The sequence below is a fragment of the Eulemur rufifrons genome, chromosome 30 (genome assembly GCF_041146395.1).
Source record: "Eulemur rufifrons isolate Redbay chromosome 30, OSU_ERuf_1, whole genome shotgun sequence".
Taxonomy (NCBI): Eukaryota; Metazoa; Chordata; class Mammalia; order Primates; family Lemuridae; genus Eulemur; species Eulemur rufifrons.
In genome coordinates this window covers 138,692,216-138,717,559 of record NC_091012.1, presented here as the reverse complement: position 1 = coordinate 138,717,559, position 25,344 = coordinate 138,692,216, and the positions used below count along the sequence as shown (strand labels likewise).

The window sequence follows — 25,344 nt, the reverse complement described above, 5'->3', positions numbered from 1 at the left end:
AAACAATACATCCATCAAGCAGGTATAAATATTGTTCCTTGGGCCTTTGGTACCACAAGGGTGTAATGAGTTTGATATTCTACTCCTTGGCAAGTTCCAGGTGTGCAGTGGCTTCGCTGATACCTTATTGTCATTTCATAGCCAGCAGAACTTGTGTTAGTTCTGACATTCACAGTGAAATTAACAGTTCCACCAGGGACATGTGTCTCAATAAACAGGCAACCCCGCCTTCTGCGTAGACATGTATCAGAGAGGGTGAAGGAAGTTTTTGACAAAAAAACCCTCTTCAGAGAAAGTGTTTTTCTCTTCCAACTCAGAAGAAAACAGAAGGTGTAACCTCAATGGTATATTCCATACATCATAGCTACGATGATTTTAGGCAGGAAAAACAAAAGTGTAAAATAAATGCCCAGCTTATCCATTAAACACACACACACATACATATACACACACACACACATATACACACACCCCTTAAATTACCCAAAGAACACCATGCTTTGAGCAATAAATCTTATAAGAAAGTTCTGTGACCTAAACTGTTGCAAAATAAATATACTAAGATAGTTTTTTTTTTTTTTTTTTTGAGACAGAGTCTCACTGTGTTGCCCAGGCTAGAGTGAGTGCCGTGGCGTCAGCCTAGCTCACAGCAACCTCAAACTCCTGAGCTCAAGCGATCCTCCTGTCTCAGCCTCCCGAGTAGCTGGGACTACAGGCATGCGCCACCATGCCCGGCTAATTTTTTCTATATATATTTTTAGCTGTCCATATAATTTCTTTCTATTTTTAGTAGAGATGGGGTCTCGCTGTTGCTCAGGCTGGTCTCGAACTCCTGAGCTCAAACGATCCGCCCACCTCGGCCTCCCAGAGTGCTAGGATTACAGGCATGAGCCACCGCGCCCGGCCAAGATAGTTGAATGTCATTATTTATGGGGTGAGCCAGGTTCTCCTCCATTGAGTAAATAAAAGGTAAGAATTCTTGAGAAAGACAAACCATTTTAGTTGTGATAATTAGTCTCTATTCCTTCTTTCAGGCAAGTTAGATAGCAACAGCATACATGTTCACCCAGCTGGTAAAAACAGAGTTAAAATTAAAACCTAGATTTATTTTCCTGCAATGACTGCACCTTTAGAAACTCAGAGACATAAAAATTTTCCAAAGTAGACTATGCACAAACACAAATTAGGTTTTCTAAGAGGAATCCCTGTGTGTGGCTAGGTAGACAACTAGACTTTATCCTCATTCCAAGAGCTACCTATTGAGTGAAGTCAAAATTGTAAACACAGAAAAGCAAATGTTGACCCCTTAAATTCAAGTGAGAGTTTTCACCCCAGTAAAGAATATTTTGATAGTGGCTTTCATGGAAAAGGGAGGGTGACATAGCACAATCTTGTGTCCAGTGCCCATAAATTCTAATCTAGCAGCTATTGCATCTGTTATGTTATTGAACACAACAGTCCCCAAGCTTTGACCGCTCTGCATTGGTGCTTTTTGCCAGTTGCCAGATCAAACCCCAACATCTTCAAACCGCCGGCACTCATCCATGCTCTGCGTGCCTTCTGATGAACACATTACAACTTCAAAACATCTGTCAGACTGTAATCACCATGTAACGCATCTTGACTCAGATGGTTTTCACATGTTCAAATCAGACTCCCTTTCCAAAGCCAGCTTTCTGGAACCCGTCTGCAGTGGTGAACCCAATGAGAGACTGTGCCTGCATCTTCTTTCATCAATCAGGTGGAGGGAAAATTAATAGTTAGGGATTAGGAAAGGATGAAGATAAAGGCTTACATGAGGTTCTTTTTCCCTTGCACATGTCTTTCCTTTGAAGTTTATAGCAGGTGGAAAAGTCTTTCACACCCATAAAGTTGACGTGGAAAATCAGAAACACGTTGAGCTATTAACTTGTCACATATTGAATTTAAATCTAAATAAGAACCTGTTCTCTTCCTTAAATATTGATTGTGTACCAGCCTAGCAGGAAGCTTTGCATGTCCTTTCAGCAGATAGGCTAGTTTCTAGGCTAAAGTAACCTGGAATGTTCCAGCTACTGCAGGCTAATGATCACCCAAATGCACACTAATATGTTTGATAAAGGTTCTCAGCATGGGGGCAGAACACAGTTACCATGAGAATGACAGTGGCCCTGGAAGCAAATCGGTGACACCAGTTCCTGCTGCCTTCCAAGCTGGAGGCTCCAATTAGAATGTGAGCTCGCATTCCAGGAGGCAGTGACAGATGGAAGGTTGCAGCAGATCGCTAATTGTTTAAATCATTAACTCCCCGACCACCTGCACTATGGCTGGAAGGGACCCTGCTGGAGGCCTTCAGCAGTTTCTCACACATCTCAGGACTATTTCCTTACCATTTAAGAAATGGTGATTTGAATCTAGACATTTACTTAGCTACCCTCTTTGTAAATTCTTTTTGTGGGTGTGTCTGTTGTGCATTCTCACTTTTTCCTTTTCTTTTTTCTTTCCATTTCTCTCTGTACATCAGAGATGGTGTCTGTTTTAATGTTCTTACAGAGCACCAGGGTAGAACACTCGTAAATGATGTCACATGTCCACCCCTAACTTGATTTTCACCTGTGTCAACTCGCTTAAGAGACACTTCATTTCTCAGTAAGCACAGAAGACTGACGCTAACACAAGGACCGCTGGGCTAGTTAAAACCATGCCATTGTTTGGCATGATGTTATAGGACAGTCAGACAAATTTGTCTTCAACAGGTTTTATTAATCATGTGAATATAGTATAGTATGTACAGATGGTACTTTTTTAAAGGAGACTAGTTGAAACTTGACACACACAAACAATACCTTTTTACGTACATTCCATATAAATTTTAAGTCCACTGTTGCTTTAAGAAAATAACAGAATATTTCTCTCATCTTGTGTAACCTTTATTAGCACATCATATTTATTTCCTCCTAAGAAACAAAGACATGATCTTTCCTTGTGGAAATAATAACATTGATGTCCAACATAGAGGGGAATGAATTATACCCCATTTGAAAAGTTTTCTATAAGAAGCTGTCTCTTTGAGTGGCACAAACCCACATTTCTGCTGACAGTCATTGTCAAAGGTGGCTTTGGCTGTGAAGTAGGCGCTTGCTCCCACAGGATATTAATAAGTTAGACAAGAGATGCTTCGTGTACAGCAACTTTTCCCTCTAAATTTATCATTTATAAAGTCAGGAAATATTGTACAAATATCAGTAACTATCACAATGGGTCTATAGCGTATAAGACATCTGAAATTTTGATCCGTTGCTTATTAGAATTGCAAAGAAATAAAGATGCCCAACTTTGGTACTTGGGTACTTGGACACAGTGCATTTGCACTCATGTCTGAGTTTTCCTTCTACTCCTGAGAAACGTTTTCTTTGGGCTCCATGGATTTACAGTCATTACCACATAAATCATAGAAAGCAAGCATCTAACACAAAACAAAAATTTCAACAGTCACATTCAGATGAGTTTCAGAAGTAAACTCATCCAGTAAATTTCCCAGATGTCGAATGAAGTCATCCAGATCTTCATACAAGCAAAACCAATCATCCTTACCTCTAAACTTGGTCCTGAATAGACCTGAAAATCACTCTGATCTGGTCGTAGCACTTACAACAACTGAACTCCCACTGAGATCAAAGCAGCACGCCCAAGGCACCAACAGTCTGCCCTAAATTACTACGTTTCAACACACAGGCTCAAAACCAAATGGAAAACAAAAGTCAAGTGAATGAGTTATAGCACCCAAAGGAAGAAGAATGAGCAGGCGTGCTCCCACAGGAAGGAGGGTGTCACCAGGAATGCCACTGTGAGATGCAAGGTTTAGAGAGGTGACGCTGAGCCTAATGTTAAAGGAGAAATCTTTCATAAAATGAAGACATGACTCTCATGCAAATGGAAGATGGAAATGTGTCAAAGATTTATTTAGCTCATGAAATAGTAATATGTTCTATCTGGTTCAAAGGAAAACTACAACAGAGAGACAGATGACAGATAGCTGATAGATTGACAGGCCTACATAGATTGATATAGATCAATAAGGAATAGGTCTAGATAGATTGATAGGGAGGGCGATAGATGAATAGATGGAAACAATAAGGAATGCCGGGGCTGGCCTGGATTTGCAAACAGATGCAAAACCGTGTATTCATGGGGGAAACATCAAATACATTCCACTAGACACGATTCACATGCAGTTCCATCGATAAGAATTGTCTGAATTATTATCAATTTTCTACCATTGACAGAGTAGAAAAATACTTCACAGACAACGAACGGTGGACAGAGCCTTGAAAAGTGCAGCGAAGAGGAAAATCATCTTTTCTTTTGCCCATTTTGAAGTCTTTCACAATTTTTCTTGACTCTGATAAAGGCATTTTAACATTGGATTTCCAAAAATTAATTGTAAGTTATTTATTTGCCATTTTTTAAACTGTTGTTTGCTCTTCATTCTTTCAACCAATCTGTGCAAGACGACCAACGATGCTTGATAAACAATGTCAGAAGCTGTCCATTTTTGTTTGAGCTTGAATACTTTAAGATATTTCTTCGACTTGACAGAAGAATGCAATTTTATTATTTTGTTTTCGTTCGGCTTTGTAAGTGTGAATGCGATGGCCTAGGACAGGGATTGACAAATGGCAGCAAAGGCCAAATCTAGCTTGTCACCTTTGTGCAAACAGTGAGGTTTGAAAGGTTCTCACATTTTCAAAGGGTTGCAAAAATAAGTAAAACTTCATCATGTGAAAATTATGTGAAATTCAAATTTCAGTGTCCAAAAATCTATTGGAGCACAGCCACTCCTCCTAGTCTACCTATTTATTGTCTGTCACTGCTTTTGTGCCGCAACAGCAGAGTTGAGTAGTTGCCACAGAGACCTCATGGGCTGCAAAGACGAAAATATTTACTATGTGATCTTTTACAGGAATCATTTGTTGACTGGCCTAGAACACGGTGTCTGATGGAAAGTTACATTGGAAAGGGTGATGGGGTTCAGGACACGCTACCCCAAAATATGCCACCTTGATGTATTAAAACTAGTGACAGATGCAGGAAAGTCTCTTTGACCTGTTCCAAACACACACACACACACACACACACACACTCACTCTTCTCCCCTGATGTAGGTCATGAGACCCTCATGTGAGAGAGAGGTGCCCTCCCTATACCTGGAGGAAAGAAACATCCTTATCTCTGAAGATGAAGGTCACAGGGAATATCTGAGCACACAGGCCTGGCTACGTTTCCCCAGCTGATTATCAGTATTACCATTGCCACCATGCTCCCTTTGCCCTACCGTATTTCTCCAGGAGTATCCACTTGTCTTCAAGCCCAACATAAAAACACACAGATTTAACCATTTCTTTGACTCTTCTTTTCTTTGTGAAGTCTCCCGTGTCACGTAAAACTTATTAAATAGATTTTTATGATTTTCTCTTGTTAATTTATGTGTTGTTATACAAGCTTAAGCCGTGAACATAGGATGGGTAGAGAGAAGGACATTTTTCCTCCTCTACAAGCAAAGAGTCACTAAGAAACATAGATATTAACACGGCTCATTAACACATGTTGACTTCCATACTGTGACTAAATACCAAGGTATTTTGACCATCATTCAAATCTCCAGTCAAATGCTCCAAAATCATTTCTAAGCTGGTCTTCGAAGAAATTATGTATAATGGAAAATGGAATCTAAGAATAAGCACTTCCTCGGAGGTGGAGGCTGTCTTTGGCCAAATAGGTCATTGCTTTAGGCCTCAGTTCCTCAACTGCACAATGAAAAAATTATACTGGAGTATTCCTAAAGTCTCCTTAGCTTTAGGATTCTTCTCTCCATCCTGCCTGCAAATAGCGATCTCAGGGGTCTACATCATCCATTTTTCCTTAAAAATGCCAGTGAACAGAACCTGACAGAGACAAGTCACTCACACATTACCCATTGATGGGTGATGACAAAGGCTCCTCAGAATGGTGGGAAAGAGTTAGAATTAGGGAAGAATTGAGGATCAACAAAGAGAAAAGTAGAGATAGACCCTAAAGGTGTATGAATACTCCAATGGGTATATTTGGCATGGAGTAATTTGTTATTTAAGAGAAAGATTAATTAAAATAAGTCCTTAAAATAATGTACATTGTTAAAGTTGAACTGATTTAAAAGTATCATTGGAATGAAAATGTACACATTTTATTAGGATGTTTTATAGTATTATAGTAATATTTAATTCCAAAAAGTATTTAGGATGTCTTGGACTACAAAATAAAATTAAGATAAGAAAACCTACGTAGAACTTCACGAATCCCAACAGAAATGCAAACTGTAATTATCTGCACAGGTATCCAGCTGGGATAACACCCACAGGAGATAGACTTTGATTAGTATGTAAGATTCATTCCCAAAAATCCCAAGTTAAAGACAACCTTTAAACTTATGTCAGCTTGGTAATATATTCCAAAGTTTCTGTTGGAGTTGGCTGTGACTTATTGATTCATTTTTGCTCTCAGGCAAAAGGGATTGATTTCTTTTCTTGTGAAATTCAAAGTCTCTCATGCCAGCCTTGATCATTCCATCACAAAATACGGTTTAGTCATCTATGGTCCCTGGTGGTGCAAATTTCTTCCATTGCAATAATTTGAATAATAGTTCAAATGAACCTCTTCCATTCAAATTCCTCTTAAGTCTGTAAAAACTAATTAATTTCTTGATGGGATGTGGAGAAAATGAGTGATTAAATAAGAAGTATTACTGATATAATTATCATTCATGTAACCCCCAAATAATACAAAATTAGACAAAAACGATATTTATGAACTTTAGTCAACCTCATGGCACTATGTGCTTTATCTGCAATGATGACATAAACAAGTTACCAAAGTTCTAGTTGAAGAACAATTAATATAATTGATGCTAGAAAATGTCTTGTCAGAGCAAATGCTTAGAGTATTACATAAAAAGTATAAACAGATTGTAACCAGACATTTCATTTCTGCCCAAGATCTAGAGAGTCAAACATAAGCAAAGCTCATCTTCCCCAAATTATTTCATATTCATGTAAGAATTCTGTTCTATTTTTAAATAACATTCATGTGTATTAAAGGATACAATGTATACATGATTGTTAGACTATATCACTATAACAGAGTTTTTGGTTTAGGAATATTATTCTATAATCATTTATTTTATGTGTTTGAAAGACCCAATAATAATAAAATAATAATGCTTTTCATAAACATGCTCTTTTAATATTATTATATATAACTTAGATTAAATTTTGGTTATAAAACAAAGGAGTATTTCAATTTTAGGGCTGAATATAGTATCCATGAAATAAATCTTAACACATACTATTGTGATCCCAAAGTTGCTCCAATATTTTTAGCAAACTTTGTAAACTTTACTCATTTACATAATCTGATTATAAAACCTACTTCAGGCTGGAGCTAGAGTATCATCATATATAAACATATCAAAAAGGAAAAGATTGATATTTTGGGACTAAGGTAGGAAAGTTATTCCATTAAACATAGGAATGAATATAATGAGAAGTATAGCATATTAGTGTGCAGCCAGGAATACTAAAAAATGGAAAAGAGATTGTTTAAATACATAATCAAATTATTTTACCAGCAATTCCTACAAACAAACCGAAATACATACAGAATAATTTAGGTGTAGATAGAATGCATTAAATCCTCAGGTCTATCCAGAAGGCATTTTCTCTTTAATTTTTTTAATCAGAAAATTACCAAACAAAGAGAAAAACAAAGCTGTATGTAGAACTATTGATACATGTATCTTGATGGCAGTGGTAGATACACAAATTGAATCTATACATGTGATAAAATGTCATCAAATTATATACATACATTCTACCAATGTTAATTTTGTGCTTTTGACATTGTTCTACAATTACTTAAAGTGTGACCATGATTGGAAATTGGATACATACGATTTCTCTGTGCTATCTTTGCAACCTCCTGTGAATCTATAATAATTCCAAAATTAAGAGTTTTTTACATAATAATAATACAGTTGAAGGAAACTTACCTTAGAACATTGCTTGTGATTCTGGCACCACACCAGGGAACCATTGTTCTGCAAATAGAAAAAAAAATACATATTGTCCCATTAAATAATCTTCTAATAGAAAACTACACATATACACACTTATAATTTTTAAAAATTATCACTTATGTGTATAATTTTTAAATATTTGTGTTTTAACAAAAGATCAATCTTGCAAAGCTGATGTTCCTCTCTTGCATAGACAGAAAATGTGTTTCTAATGTAAGTCCTATTTTGTCATCGACTTCATGATCCAAGCAAAGACATATAAATAATAAAGATTCCAAGCTGTCTGAAAGGGAAAAGTATCTGAGGCAGCCTCCATGGTGCGCTGAGCAATGAAATGCAGCCCAGTAGGACAGTGAACACTAGACGTTTCTTCCACAGTGAGCAGCTTTAGTAAATGTACAAGTTAGGCACTGTGAACACTTCTGAACTCCATCAATTTATAATAATAAGACTTGGGGCTGGAGAGAAAGATTTCCTGCGAAAAGCCTTTGTTTCCCCTTTCACTAAATGCACAACCATGCACAAGGGGTTTAATATCCCTATGCCTTAGGCCGGGCGCGGTGGCTCACGCCTGTAATCCTAGCACTCTGGGAGGCCGAGGCGGGTGGATCGCTCAAGGTCAGGAGTTCGAGACCAGCCTGAGTGAGACCCCGTCTCTACTAAAAATAGAAAGACATTATATGGACAACTAAAAATCTATATAGAAAAAATTAGCCGGGCATGGTGGCGCATGCCTGTAGTCCCAGCTACTCGGGAGGCTGAGGCAGTAGGATCGCTTAAGCCGAGGAGTCTGAGGTTGCTGTGAGCTAAGCTGACGCCACGGCACTCACTCTAGCCTGGGCAACAAAGTGAGACTCTGTCTCAACAAAAAAAAAAAAAAAAAAAAAAAAAAATATCCCTATGCCTTAGTTTACCCATCTGTAAACAAGCACAAAAGCAGCATCTCGTGCATCAGGTCATTAGGACAGCTAAATGACATAACACCTGCACACAATCTATAACAAATATTGGAACTATGACTTATTATCCTGAACGTTAGCATTTCTGCCTGAGAACCTCTTATCCCACACAACTAAGATTCTGGTCACAGTGTTCACTTTGGTTGTGATATTTTTAAGTCAGATTGTGCTAGGCTGGAGTAGCAGGTAAAACTGGTAAAAACCATGAAACCAATGCATGAGATGCCGTGACCTCTGTTCTCTGAAGGGCAAAGCTGGAAATGAGACAAAGTCATCTATTTCCTAGGTGTGAACTTCTAAAAAACTTTTAATTTGAAGAATACCAGCATGGATAGAGCAGTATTACATGTGTTTGAAGTTAGGAGAAAAGAAAATTGAACTAATAATATATCTTTTTAAAAATATTTTTATGACAAGTTTACTGAAATATAATTCACATACCATAAAATTCATTTAAACTGCACAATTCAATGGTTTTGAGCATACTCAAACCATCACCAATAACTAATTTTAGAACATTTTCATCAGCCCAAAAGGAAGCCCACGGCCACTCAGTCACACCCATTCTGTCCTTCCTCCTGGCTGCCTCGCCCTGGCAACTGTTAATACTAATCTACTTTCTGTCTTTATATATTCGCCTGTTCTAGACCTTTCATATAAGTGGAATCCTCCATTATGTGTCTAGCTTCTTTCACTGAGCATAATGTTTACATTATACTAAATGCTATAGCAATTTTACTTCATCTATACTGTAGTACATATTAGTACTTCATTTTTTTAACGACAAATTCTACTGTATGGGTATACCACATTTTGCCCATCTACTCCCAATAATATATCTTAATATGCCCCATTTTCAGTGATAATATACCTTAGTTACAGGATCCCGAAAACCACTAAGTCTTAACTGTGTAGGATTAGAAGCCTTCCTCATCTATGTGAAGATATCTCTGTCCCATGTTAACGCTTTAGCTATGAAGCCTCTGTACACACAGCCCTAACTCTCCTTCATGGCCATCACTCCCAGGGAGTCTTACACACACCTAGGACTTGCGCCAGTCTAGTGGCAGCCTCCCCTCCCTTCTCGCCTACGGAGCTCCACGCACCCTCCGTGGGCCCGCACCTCTCCCTCACCATCCACACAAGCAAGCACTGAAGCTGGGGACCTACATGAGCAGCCTGGGGTGAAGCTAAGCATGATTTTTGGCAGGATTTACACCAGGGAAATAAGTAGGCTGGGCAGAGGCCAAAGCTGGACAAAGAAAGGGCATGGTTCAGTCACTGGAAAATGAGGTGTCAGAAAGGTGTAAGAAAGAAAGTAGAATGTGTGCCCTTTTACAAAACCAGTCATTGGCCTGGTAACAAACTAAAAGTTCAGGGGGCGGGCAGGGGTCACACAGACTGAGGCATGTTTCTGAACACGGTGACAACTGCCAAAAGCGGGGGCCCGACACTGGGAGGTGTGGAACGCAGAAGCTGGGAACAGGGACCGGGTAGCTTTTGGAGGACCTCCCACGTGATGGCCTCCCTTGGTGTCTTCCAGGAAGGGCACACCCTGTCAACCTGGGGCAGAGGTGGCTGCTGCTGGGACTTGCAAGGGCCACATGTGTCCGAGCACATCCTGGCCCCAGCCTGAGTGTGCCATGTGCACGACCCAGTGGTGGGAAGCAGCGAGGGACCTCCTCAAGAGACTCAGAGCTGATGCCGACGGACTCAGACCTTGGACCCTGGGTCTAGGCCGGTTCCTGATGATCTTGGTCACCACAGTCATGGTTTGAAGACTTGCAGCCTCCTCGGGTCAGGTCAGCCAGTCCTGCTCCTTGGGCCAGAAACCTGGACCTCAGGGCAGATTCCGCCTCCTTCCCTTCTAGATATTTCTTTTTTCTGGACAGATGGGCAGGACTTCACCACCAGAGGAGACATGGGGCTTCAGTGACCTCTGCACTTGCTGCACGGCTCTTGGGGATGTGTCGCACCTTCTCCTGCTGTATGACGTGTTTTCTTTTGTCTACGTCTCAGCTCCCCGAGTGCAGCGTGGTCCTAGAGATGGGACTTCACACTTCCTCTTCACCTGTCGGTGTCACGTTAGCCACGGGTGCTCGGAGAGAAGGGGTCTGTCCCAGGCTGTGCAGGACTAGGGGCTTCAAAAGCAGCTGTGGCAATGGTTGCCTGCCCCCAAATTGCTGGTTAATAAAATATTACTAATGTGGTGATTGGTACACCTTTGACTATTATTATCATTATTATATCAACCACGTCTGTGAGACAGGCACTTGCCTTGGTGTTTTACACACTCATCCCACGTAATCATCCCACATAATGACATACGCCTCGTGCATCCACTTCACAGTTAGGAAACCTATAGTCAGGGAAACCAAGTAAAATATCCAGGCTCAAGAAACCAGTGACTAAATTCAGTGGAAACTCACAGAACAGGTAAAACCTCAGTTAAACAAAGGAGTGAGATGGACACTCGGTTTTGAAGGAATTTCCAGATGTATAATTTTGGAAGGAGACGTAAAAATTGGTCTGGGTGGTCCTGAACTTCCCACATTCAGGAAGCAGCAGGTCAGATGGATGGTTGGCCACAGAGAATAGGAGGGGAAATGCGTTAAACAGGTAGAAAGCAGATTACAAGGGATTTGGACTTAGCTCTGGAAAGAGAACTTTTTATTTAGTAAATGTCAGAGGGTTAATAAAAAAAAATAGAGGATTAGAGTCCTGACAAGCCCTGTGCATTTCACACTCTGATTAGCTTCCTCTTGTTCCCTTTGAGCATAGGTAGAATGGCCAAATTTCAACAATAGAAACACAAAGAATCCAGGAGGCGTTGCCTCCACTGCCCAAATGCAACCCCCGGCCCTGCCGGACGCTGACTTTCCTCCTCTCCTGAACTCGACTTGCCCCATCCTATCGGCTCATACATGCCCCGCAAAACGACCAAGAAGCCAACAGCCACAGAGCCCATCTGTTGGACTCCTCGCCTTTTACTGGGAATTAACATCGACGCATTACTTCAGTCAAGACATTTTCGTTCTGAGCAAAATTTCCCACTAATCATACAATGAAGAGCTCTGACATTATAAAGAAATATTTGGGGCAATAGCAAGAAATCATGAAAGATTATTATGATTAGAATGATGTTTTGTTTATTAGCGAAGACAGTATGTCATAGGATGCTTGCAAAGATTAAAAAGATAATCCATATAAGGATTAGCAAAATGTTTGGCACAGAGTTGAACATCATTAGAAAATATCCATTGTTGTTATGGATGTGATTTTGTTGTCATTTTCCATGGTTATTGCCCTCAGGAGTGGGACACAAATCCTGGACTTAAAAAATCTCCCAGCTCTCAACTGATGAACTGATTCCATCTTATTACTGAGACTCAAAAGTATTTAGTGCTGCCAATACTAAAATGCAGTATTTGGGATGCCTTCCCATCCTTTCTCTTCCGTTGGGTGGTAGCAATCTTTCAACAGTTGCCGTAACAACGCGTGGGCAATGGTCTAGTATTTTTGCTTTCGTTTCCTTTGATTGACCATTTATATTCCTTTTATGGTGAACAGTCTGTCTCTTTTACCATATCGATTGTGGATCATTTACCATGTTCTTACCAATGTTAGCAACTATTAGTACCAATTAGGTTTAATAATCATTTGTCTATTCAAAACGTCTTCACTACATCATTTGTCATTTGAATTTATTCATGGATTTTTTTCCAGGAAGAAATCTTCTATGCATACACACAGAGATGCACACATCCATGCATGCTCATATATATTTTTCCTCAAAGTGCACCTGTAATTTCTTTTTGGATTTGGGGTTTCCTGTTTTTCTTGAAATAACTTCCCCCATGCCAAGGTTTTGCAGCTGTTCCATGCTTCTGCCTTCATCAGTCAGCATTCACCATGCGATTTCTCTCTACAAAGAACTTCTGAGGGCCCTGCCTAAGAGCATCAGGGATGCCGGTAAACCCCCGATTAGCTCTGGCCACTTTGTTTAGGCCAGGTGTGCGTGTACCTTGCACCATCACCATCCGCCTACGCTGCTTACCTGTAATCTCTTTGAGTAGGAGAGCAACGAAAAAATACAGGAATCCAGTACATTTCAACATCCCACCCTGGGGGAAGTTCTTAGTCTAATTACAATAGCCTTCACCAGTTAAGCCACTTGACAACAAAAATAAAATACAGTATTTGCAATGTCTTGTTCTGGCTTAAAGCCAACAAAGATAAAGAGTCCAAGTGCATTAGGCTAGAAACACGTTTGTCTCTAGAATCATTATTGTGACCTCCAGGTAGGATTAGACAGTGGGACTTCAGTAATTATATAAAGATTACATCCTGCATTTTATTGGTTTAACCAGATCAAACATGAATGCTAGTCAATCTGACTTTCAAAGAGTTTATATAAGTTCAATCAACTGCGCCCAGCCATTATTTCAATGACATTTTCAAAGTCTTTCTGTTTCTAGCCTTTTGATTTTTTCTTAAAGAAAAATAATTCTTCAAAAGCTTTAAGTAAAGACAACACGTCATTCACTCAAGGAAAACCCACAGCGGAAGGATGAAGATAAAGGAAAACTAGTTATCTAGATACACCATTGGAAAAGAGAATTACTAACAGACTTCACACGTTTTCTTCAACACAAACAGGTGCTGGTGTGGAATAGCAGTAAGGACTAATCAGCACACAGTTTCAGAAACACACACCAAACTAGTGTCAACAACAGGACAGAACGTCTGAAATGGAAACCATCTCAGATAAATCACCATAGACCTTAACTTTACCAGTCAGGGCTATAAAACTACAAATAATTAGCTATGACTCTCAATTGGCAATTTCATGCCCTTGCTAACTGTAAGGGTTTTTTTTTTTTTGGAATGGATTAAAATTTAGAAATTCATTTTAATCCAGATTATGTTTCTATTACTTTGGAACTATTGTGTTATATAATTGATTTCATTTATTATTGTAAGTGTATTCTTTTCTATTATGAATATACCCAGAAGTTTCTCATGTATTCCATTTGGACAAAATGTATATTTTCTGGCAAATCGTGGCCTCTCCACAGTCATATATAATAAAACCAAGGAAGATTTCAAGATGAAATAAATGAGTTGTGCTGAAATAATTCCAACTTGTGGTAGGTTTAGGGAGAACATTAAATGGAATACCTAAAACTTGGTAAATGGCTCATATTACAAAAGAAGGGAGGCATCAGCAATCCAGCACCTACCATAACTTGAACAGGTAAAGCTTTGGTCATGGGAAATCTAAAAAATAAAGAAATGTCTGTATAAATTCCATCCTCCTCACAGCCCCTTCTTCACAGCAAGGACAAGAAAAAGTGCCGATGAATGCAGACTATAAAAGCAAGCATGCCCAGATGTAACTCTCAAGTTTTTACTTCCCCTGTGTGTGACTTCCCCTAAATCCAGGACTGTCTCACCTGTTGCCATGCCCGCTTGTCTGGAAAGCTTATGCAACCATGTGACAAGTGTATGAGGGCATAGGTGCTGGGTGTATTGTGTACGAATGACCATCTGCTTCAGTGCACTCCACGGGTTCTCCCTCTCCAAGGTGGGGAGTTTTAGTCAGCCACACCTGCCTCGGGTAATTCAGACATGGGCAACCTGTGGCCTCCTAGGTCCTTAAGTGCAGACTTCTGACTGAATGCAAATTTTACAGAACAAACCATTTGTTCTTAAGGACAAACCATTTGCACTTAAAGACCTAGAAGGCCACATGTGGTCTTAAGGCTGCAGGTTCCCCACCCCTGTATCTAACCCTTATACTGTGAAGCTTTCCAAACTTAAGCAGTCATAATTTGTTTGTGCCTGAGTATTGTCGAGAAAGCTACAGTGGGAAGAGGAGAAAGGAAGAAGTAGCAGACAGGAAGTGAATGGGATAAGGAAGAAAGACAGAAAGGTACCAAAAAGTCTGGGGTAAATGATGTATTGGGTCTCTGGGCATAATCGTGAAATGTAAAGACTCCTTTAAGGTTTGATGCAAAAGCACGTTTTGCTTTGTGATATTAAAAATGGCAAAGGCAAAGCGTGTGCACTGTTTAAGATGATTATAGCCCAACCACGCGGCAAGCCGTTGGCATGAGGGCTGCTGGCAGCCACCAGTAGGCCGAGGCCCGGCAGCCTCCTCTGCAGCATCTGAACACAGAAGGGGCCGTTCCCAACACCAGGAGGTTGTGCTGACTGATCTAGCTGTGGCCCGTCTTCATGGCCATCTCCAGCAGTGTCTGACCTAGACTCTGCCCACCCCCTAACATGTAAGTATCTGCACACAGGGGTTCAACCAACAGACGATCGAAAATACTGGGGAAAAAATGGATGGTTGTGTCTGTACTGAACATGCACACTTTTCTCTTGTCATTATTCCTTAAACAATGTAGTATAACAACTATTTACATAGCACATACACTGTATCAGGTATTATAAGTAATCTAGAGATGATTTAAACTATACAGGAGGATGTGCGTATGTTATATGCAAATACAGTTTCATATCAGGACTTGAGCATCTCTGGATTTTAGAATTCCCTTTAGCAGTGCTGGCATTGCACAGATGTATCCAAGGAGGCAGCTATTACAGCTAGGTATTTTTAGGGTTAAAATTTTGCAGCTATCAAGTGGCCAAAAGGGAAGAAAATGAAGCTACTCACAAAAAAAAAGAAAGAAAGAAAAGGATGTATCTTGAACTCTAGACATGATTCGGTAGAAATTTAAAAGAGGAAGGGCTGATGTAACATTGGTGGTTCCGAACGTCCTGGGGCAAAGAAGCAACCTGCAGACAGAGGTTCTCAGGGACTGACTCCGAGGGCCTAGATCTGACCCTGGCATCCGTAGACTAATGAATGTCCCAGATGTCTCTTATTGTGAACCACACTTGGTAAAAATGAGGTCAGCGGGTTGCCAGAACTTTGAGGGATTATGGATGAGGGTCTTGTGGTGCAGAGCAGGTGTAGGAGGGAATGAAAGCACCAAAATGGTAGATGTCTGAACTCAGCAGAAAAGTGGAGTTGAAAGTATCTAAAAGTATCCAAAAGTATCTAAAAGTGGAGTTGAAAGTATCTAAGTATCTAAAAGTATCTAAAAGTGGAGTTGAAAGTATCTAAGTATCTAAAAGTGGAGTTGAAAGTATCCCCCGGTAGGGGAGCCGGGCTGACGATTAGGTCTGCAGGTGTGTCAGTGGTTGCAAGTCCATCAACCCCCAAAAAGGAGAAATTTGCTGTACAAAATAAAAGAGTAATTGTCTGCAGTGGATACCGTCGTGGTGTACCACTTGGTCCCCACATCCCATAACTGAAGTGCAAGTCCCCGGGCTGCAGAGAGTGCTAAGACCTGACAGTTCACAGAGAAATCCCCCTTTGTCTACCCTGAAGTTGGATTTGGGTGAAGAGAGCTGCCTAGCCCAAAACTAGGTGCTTCGTTAAGAGGAAGTTCAAGTCCAACGATGGGTTGATTGATGCTGGGAGACAAAGGGCCCACCTCCTTTCAGTTAGGGGTGACTGTCCAGGTATTCCCAGCCCCAGGTGTGCTGTGGGACCTGCGAGGTGGCTGCTGCAGCTGTGTGGCAGCCCGAGCATGCTGCCCAGTACTGTGATGAGCTCAACTCTCAAAATCTTGGAATATGCTTCAAGAATAAATCAACCTGTGAAAAGCATTCATTTTCCCATACACTTCAAGTATGAGGGACTAGGCTGTCTCCCACTGACGGGGTTTGGAGAAAAGCCAAGTCAGGGAAAGGTGCAACGATAGGAAGAATATTTCTTGACAAAGATGAGGGTGTCAGAGGATTTAAACCAGGGGTGACAGGGTGGAATGGCACCACAGAAGTGTAGCCCATGCAGTGGTGAAGAGAGAGGCAGAACCACGCTGAGCAGCAAGACAGCTGGTGAACGAGCGTGGTAGCCTAAGAACACACCTCATGTCAAGTCCCAAACTTTTTCTCAATCAACCAAGCTAGTTTAGGGCACATTCCAACCTCACTTCAGCTTGATATACTTTCCCTAAAACTAAAAAATTATGTTCTCAAGGACATTCACCCAAGAACGTATTGTTGTTTCAACTTGTTCCAGGCAGTTGTTTTTCGCTGGTGCTTTTACAAGGAACTGTAGTGCAGAGCTGTGTACTGAACAATGGAAAGGAACAAGAGAAATGAATTAAAAAGCAAATGTCAGCCCCATTCCAAAGTCCATGTGAAGATGAAAAGCATCATCAAAGAAGAAAAAACTGCAAGACCAACACAGAAAAGGCAAAACTTTACATAACTTTCCCCAACTCCTAATTATATCCTTTTATAATTCTCTGGAAAGACTATGATGTGATACACATTTACGACACTCTCAAGTATACTTTAAGTAACATATAATGACCAGTAATGTTTTGGAGTGTTCGTGGGTCTTTTCTTTCCTAAACTGTTGTTGTTTTGTGTTTTTATTGTGGGATATTTTATACATGAACAAAATTAATGAAGAGAGATTTTGGCAAAAACTCAAGTTATGTAGCCTGTCCCTGAAACAACTTGCAAGATCTCTTAGCTGCATTAGGATGCAACCTTGTCCAGGGTGTGCAGTAACTGCTCTTATTCATAAGTGGTTGAAAACCATTTTCTTTATTGTTGCATCGAACTATATTGAGGGCTCTTGAAATTTTGACTTCACAGTTAATCACATGAGACACATAGGACCCCAGAGCTCTCTGAGAACTTCTTCCCCACCACTAACAGTTCTCCCTGCAAAGCATTGGCATCAGTGGGCATGTCTGGCAGTCTCTCCCTGCTGAAGAATAGGACCTATTTGAATACGGCCAAGCCTGTTCTCTAAATACAACCAGGACAGGAAAAGGGACCCAAAATGTGATTGCAAATAGCCAGTCAAAATGTTTGTAAACTGTACAATTCTGACTCAGATGATACCATATAATTACAAATTAGAGAATTCCTTTGAGGGTCATTTAATCCATCTTCTTGCTGAAAACAAGGAAAAGGTAACTCGCTAATGACATGTCATTGTCTCATATAATATGAGGAAATTTCTGAGGGAAAAAGGTTACAGTGTCCCTGTAATGCGTTACCCTGTGGCACTGACTTTTCCATCCCTGAATTCCTCGCGAAACCTCTCAAAGCCATTAAAGAGCAAAGGGGTGAGGAGCTGCACATGCGTAACTTTCCGATTTTCTGTCTGCTGGTATTTTATTCTCTAATTAACTAAGTCCTCTAGTAAATTGTCCAAAACATATACCACGCTTACGGAAAAGGTCAGAGCCAGAAGAGGAAAACACGGCACAAGATCCATCCTGGCTGGGTAATAGGGAAGAAGGTCACACAGGTATTAAATTCCATAATATTCAAGGGCAGGACCAAGACAATGAAGCAAACAAGCCACATCCTACAAATGAACATGAAATGGAAACTTTTTAAAGAAATGGTCACTAATGTCAGAGGGGAAAAGGTTAGTGAAGAACAAGGTTGGAGCAGGAATTGCAGTGTCTGGTGATAGCACTAAACCTCAAAATTACCACACCTAAGACTATGTAGAACCATGGAGCTAGCCAGGGTCATGTACGTAAATAACATGTGAATGTCATCGGTGGCCACTCAACATTCTGAGGAAGACTCTAGCTTGTGAGAAATGCCGGAGTCCAACTTCCTTTTCCCTTTGTAGATGATGAGTAAGTTAGGGCTGAGGAAGTCCAAAAATGTGCAAAATATCATTGATTCAGGCAAAAAGAATATTCTCATAGAAGCCACACTTCACTTGGAGTCAAAAGGCTTTATTTCACCTTCCATGCTGCTCATTCACCAGGAAGATTAATTTCTTCTTTCCTTAAATGAGAAGGATGATGTTTTTAGAAGACCATCACAGAGATGTTTATGAGGACCACCTGTGACCATCTATGAAGTCAAAGCTGTCGTCTCTTCGGCAAGACGCAAAGTGCATTGATACGATTGCTTTGGTGCACAAGGAGTAATGATGTAGAAGGTTGCAGAGACCTGGGTTCCCACATCAAGGAATATTAATTACAGTTGACCATGTGACTCACTGTGGCAAAGTCAAAATTCGAAGAGCCCTCGATAAGTTTTGATATAATAATAAAGAAAATGGCTTTCAATTGTTCCAAGTCTTTCCAAAGACACGATATCCATGTAAAACGTAGAATACGTACAGTTCTCTAATGCAGGGTCACACTCAATTAAATGCATAAATCAAAATTGCACATGAAGGAATGTAAAAAAGCAATAATACCGTTGAATACTACTCTTAATATTATTTAAAATTCAAAATGAAATAATAGTTTTGTATTATTAATAGTTTCCTAGAGCTGGCAAAACAAAGCACCACAAACCGGGGGGGCTGTGATTTTATTGCCCCCAGTTCTGGAGGCTGAAGGTAGCAGATGGCGGTGTGGGCAGGACCGTGCTCTCTGTGACAGACTCTAGGGGAAGATCCGTTCCATGACTTTCCTTCCGCTTCTGGTAGTTGCTCGGCTTGTGGCGGCATTCCAGTTTCACTCCTGTGTCCTCACAGCTGTGCGTGTCTGTGTTCAAACGCCCTGGTTTTATAAGGACACCGGTCATTTTGGATGAGGGGCCCGCCCTACCCCAGCGAGACCTCATCCTAACTGATTACATCTCCAATGACTCTGTTTCCAAATAAGCGCACTTTCTGACCTACTGAGGGTTAGGACATCAACATATGGATGAGGGGTGTCATTATTTAACCCAGAAGAGTGACTAAAATAAACCAAAGCCATGGAACAAAAACCCTATGTTGTTTCAATAGTAACACTTCCACGGGCACCCCAACTGAGAATCTTTGCCTTAATGTATTTGGGTATTTTTTTTTTTTTCAATTTGCTTCAAAAGTCACTATCAGTGTTTGTGCTTCAACTTTGGCCTCCTTGCCACCTCCAGCAGATGTCAGAGCATGGTGTTTTGTAACCACCCTTCTGTCCATCTTGCTGACAGCAGCTTGTCCCTTCCTAAAGTGCTTACGTCTTAGAGCATATGGGTGAGTCACAAGAAGACATTAGTTATCCATAATGTAAACTATTTAGGATCCAGTAGTCCAGTTTGGGGTGAAAACAAATTGCTTACATGCCCATGGAAGAAGCACACAGTCATGACAAGGTGATCTGGCCATGCCTTGACCTTTGTTCATAACTTCATCTTGATTACCAGGGACCCCCCACCTCCCAGGTTTCTGCTAAGGGCTCTTCATCCTAAACCTACATTCCCTTAACACATATGTTCAGAGGAAGTGATAACGGCCCCTTCACCCATCAACAAGTTGGAATCAAAACTCATGTTTCAAGAGAGTTGGCCACCAAAGAGTGAGTCCAACCCTCCCATTTGACCAGATGAGGTATCCTGAGTCCAAATGTGTCTACAGTGACACTCCCGCTAAGGACACTGCAGCTGGCTTCTACTGAGTAAGCCAAGACTTAATAAACTTTATGTAACCTTAAATGAAAAAGGGCTAGTCAGAAGAATGCCCAAGCTGGCAGGCAGAGAAAGGACAGTTTCACGGTAGAGCTTGGCACATCTCACGGAGCAGGGAAAGGCAGCAGAGAGGCATGAACAGCCCTAAAGCAGTGGCTCTCAAAGTGTTGTCCTGAAACCAGTAACATCGGCCTCCCCCGGAAGCTTGTGAGACTTACAAATCCTTGGGGCTCACCTCAGACCTACAGAATCAAAAATTCTGGGTCAGGGGCAGCAAGCTGTTTCACACATCTGCCAGGTGAGTCTGCCCCTCACTCAACCCCATGAGGTCCTCACTCTGGGCAGCTCATTTTCCTCTGCTTTATACGACTTCACGGAAAACACTCCAAATGTCTCTCTCTTCCTTCTTTCTCTCCAAGTTTATTTACCAGGCAAATGACTGAGTCTTTCACTCAGTTCTTACAGGTATCTTGTAGGATTTTAGTTATTGAAATAGAACGATCTTCTCCATAAATCGATCTTTGCATGTGTCAGTTTCTGTTACTGTGAGAACAAGACTCAAGGTAACGTTGTCCAATGTGGTCTAGACCTAGCCGTCCTCCACTCGGGCTCAGCCTCCCCTCTCTCTGCGTCCGTCTTCATTGCAAACAACTGTAGGAAGACGTTATTTATAGCTGGGGGTCACAGTGAGGAATACGAGCAAAGCGGACTCTTAAATCACTGTACTATTTTTCAAAACAGAGACTCGACAGCTGCAAGGTTTGACAGGTGCAATCGGTTGGGCGTAATGAGCTGTTCCCACAAGGCACATTCCTGCCCAGTGTCTAGCATGTTGACCAACAGCGGCTAAGGATTAATTTTAAATTATCAAGCTAATTACAAGCATTAAGAGAATAGCAGCCTCTATTGCTATTGTCTATATAAAGATTCCTTTAAATCTAATTTTTAAAGAACACAATGCCCTATAAATGAAAGGTATTATTTTCCTGTGTTTTCCTGCAGAATATTTTAGGAACACATTTTGGAATACATTCAGTAAATCCTGTAGGTATCTATTTGAAAGTAAAGAAAAACCTTGATAATCCACTTTGATAATCACATACAGGCTGGGAGATGCAAGACTTAGTCTAGTTGTACTCTATTTGTAGTAGGAAAAGTCTAAGCAGGAAAAACAAATTATTACAAATACATGTTTTCCCCATTCTGATTGACTTTGTATCAGATTTTTGTCACATTGTTTTCTTGTGATATATGCTTTTTCATTATGCTAATGTATGTGTTATTTATTAAAGAGTGTAGAATAATTCATTCAACTAAAATAGAGCACCTCATAGTCTATTATGTCCTGACTTATATGATATTCTAACCCATTCCTCATGATTACGGGTTATTTTAATATAAACTTCAAAAGATAGCATATTTTAATGAGGGACCACTTGAGGAAACATGATTAATTAAATGTGATGCATGAGAAAAGAGCAATCACCCCAAGAAAAAACCTTGCTTTGCAAAAAGAAAAAAAAAAAAAATTCGTTCCAAGAAAAACGTGTTAACGTCAGAATTATAAGCACTCAGCGTCTGGGAAGTCAGATATGTTTTCATAATTGCATAGATGATCTGGAATTAAATGACTTTTTCTCCTTACACAATATTTATCCAGGATTTCAAATTTTAATTTAAATTCTCCTTAATCTACTCTCATGAATCATATGTGAATAGGAAATCTTTAAGTGGCAAAAGCACGCATACGAGACCTGAATTTCTTGCGCTACCTATAGACCTGAACTCTTTTAAACAAACTTGAGAGAGGAAGTTTTTTAAATAAAAAATTTGAGGTTTTAAATTACCTTTTTATTCAGGGGGAGGGGGTCTCAGACCAGATCACGAAGCACTGAGGCTGCAGGGGTGCACAATATTTATTTTTGAATCCAAGGACCTTAAGCACCAGGTACTCACCCTGTGCCTACGTCATGCTAGCGACAGCCAGTCTTCGGCAGAGCGAACTGTGTGGCTCTGTTCTAAGTAAACTGTGTGGTGTCACAGTACCACTCAATGAACCAGCACTGCCAACGAAGCTGACACAGAGGGCAGTGAAATGGTCTGCGGGAAAGGTCTGAGACAAAAGTCTTCGTAAGGGAAAAGAAGCTTCCTTGCAAAGGAGTTCCAAGGGAACGAGACTTTAGGACCAGATCATCAAAAGAAATAACAAGCATGTGTCTTTAAAGGAAAAGTTGCAGCACGACCAGATTTACAGGAGTCTGTTCATGGGTGAAAAGCACCAGTTTCCTTAGATGATCATGTTCAATACCCTGACCGATCTTCAGAATCAGCACAGAGATACAGTCGTTTTCACCCGGGAGCGAGCATCTTAATGGAGCTGTTCAAGGTCCCATTTATTTTGAAGATGAAAATGTGATAGGGTAACCCTGTCCTTTTGTGGTTATCTCAGGGCACAAACCTTCTCTTCTGACTATAAACAGTGATGTCCACAGCTCTCCATAAGGGAGAAAGTTCACAGGGTCAGTTTTGCTTCCTGAGTTACTCACACAAGCGATCCCACAGTTGGAACGGGACAGAACCAGGTGGGAGCACCAGAGTGTGTGCTCTGGGGTACCATCTTCTGTGGCCGGCCACCTCTGACTGTGTGCCACTCGGTTCCAAAACTGACTATGTGCATCCCCCGTGGTCCCCTAACACCAGACCGAGAACCTTGAGAACGGAAGAGTATGGCTTGGTTTTCTCTGCGAAGCCAGTGCTTAGAGCCTGAGCCTGCACAGCCACTTGATGCTCCAGTTTTGTCATGACTGGGGGTGAGAGGGGTGACACCAGCATCCAGTGGCTGTCTAGCCAAGGATGCTGCTAAACCATCTAAATGCACAGGACAGCCCCCCACCCCACAGTGAATCATCTGGTCCAAAATGTCAATAGTGCCATGGTTGAGAAAGCCTAAACTAGATACACATGGATACAGGCAATTACATGGAAATGAAATTCTAGCCCTAATTTCCTAAGATTGTTTAAAAAAGGAACCTCCTCCTGTTTTTCAAATTGTGGGGTAATAAATGGATCTAGAGTATGCAAGCCTTGCCCCTTTAAAAACAAGTTTAAAGTATTGCACAAAGCCACGTTTCCTGGCTGATAGGAAGATGAAAATTCAAATGGATGTCTGTCTGAATATGGTTTCACCTCTAAATATTTGGTTTTCTATGGTGATCATGATACTTAACCAGTCAATATAGTCTGTCCAGATTTTTTTAAAAAATTTCTTTGCAGCTGTGAGGACATTAGCTCATAACTCCGGATACAAAAATGTGGAAACAACAAAAACAACAAAAAGATGTTCTCTGCTTTCTTTTAGACTCTGGCCCAAAGGGGGAAAAAAAAGAACAAGTTCCCAGATGTAGGCCATCTCTGGAATGATCAGTAACTGGGTTTGGCTGTGCTGCTTTCAACATGGTCCAGCCAAACGTCAAAATAACAAGAGAAGGAGAAGGAAGAACAGGGAGAGGGGGACAGAGAAGAGAGAGACAAGAGAGAGACAATGCATTTCTGTTCAAAGACATTATGGGCACACCTATCAAACCTCTGCTGAGGGCCTGCTTTATCCAAAGAACAAAGAGAGATCCGTGGGGTACACATGTTAGATTTTAAAGGCAAAGTTCTATTTCCAAACAGCTTTAATAGCCCAAAACACGGAAGGGGAAATGGGAACAAAGTGCCCACCTTCAAACAATAGCTATTTTTAATGGCGGACACCACCCTAGGGGACTTCTCTGTACTTCCTCGCCACAGTCAAAATAAAAGAAACTCACTGGGCAAAACATTTTCACAGCAATTGGCCTCCTATTTTCTTTTCAGTCCTCATGAAAGGAATCAGTCACTTCTGCAAACACTCGGCATTCTTGTGGTCGACAGACTGAGTTTCAACTCTAGAGGGCAGGTCCCAATGCTGTGATGTCGTCTGTCATTCTGCCTTCATTAGGTCTTCCACATGGCAGGACTGCCGGATGGGGACAGGTGACCCCACATGCCTGGCTACCATCACACCTCTGCACGGCAGGGTGGTCCTCTGCCCCTGTTCCTACGCTGAGCAAAACTCTGTTCATCGTGGGGAAATGCCCAATAAGCAAGGGATAGAACATCAGGCAGCAGCGACAGAGATAAATAGCTGGCCCCGAAGAGCAGGTGAGAATCTCAGCATCTGCACAGAAATTGTTTGCACAGAGATTTCCAGGAAAAAGTTTCCACATTGCCAAACATGGGGGTTATTATCATTATTACCATTCTCTCGTGCTGGGAAAGGGTCTTGCTATCTGCATTCTGTGCGAGTCTGCTCATCTGCCGGAAAGCGTGCTCATAGCCTGCAGTGCAAGGCTGGTTGGCGCATTTGGTTTGTTAGAACAGCACCTGTCCAGGGGAACCTGCCCTGTTCCAAATACCTCTCAGAGTTTTAGGTTTACAAGTTCTTGTCAGCTTTCTTTCTGGTTTACACAGGATAACAAAGAGTATACATTTCAAAAGAGTGCTTTTACTTCCAATAGTGTAGATATTTAAAGACACGAGCTGGGATATTTGTATATATCGAGAAAGGGCTGTCTCTTGCAATTATGCATTATTAGAGAATTAAACAAGAGCTAATAAACTTTCATTGAATGACCCACTTACAGTAACCGAGCAGGTGCAGAGTGAACAGGTGAAATCACCTTTCATGGGAAAAGTTTATTTTTGTTTGCATTGAGACTTTCTCAGTTGTTTTAGTCTTTCTTTTAGAGAAATGGTCAATTAAGAATGTAACCCACGTAGTTTATCCTTAGATAGGCACCTTATTTGCTT

At 40.9% G+C, this 25,344-nt stretch overlaps 1 protein-coding gene across 1 annotated transcript in view; it reads right to left on the bottom strand.

Annotated features, from left to right (window-relative positions):
* Nucleotides 1-25,344, bottom strand: part of ANOS1 (anosmin 1) — a 150,467-nt gene that overhangs the window by 114,277 nt on the left and 10,846 nt on the right. The window contains exon 2 of the mRNA XM_069463845.1: nt 8,063-8,110. Coding sequence (XP_069319946.1) covers nt 8,063-8,110 — 48 coding nt within the window. The remainder of the gene's footprint in view (nt 1-8,062; nt 8,111-25,344) is intronic.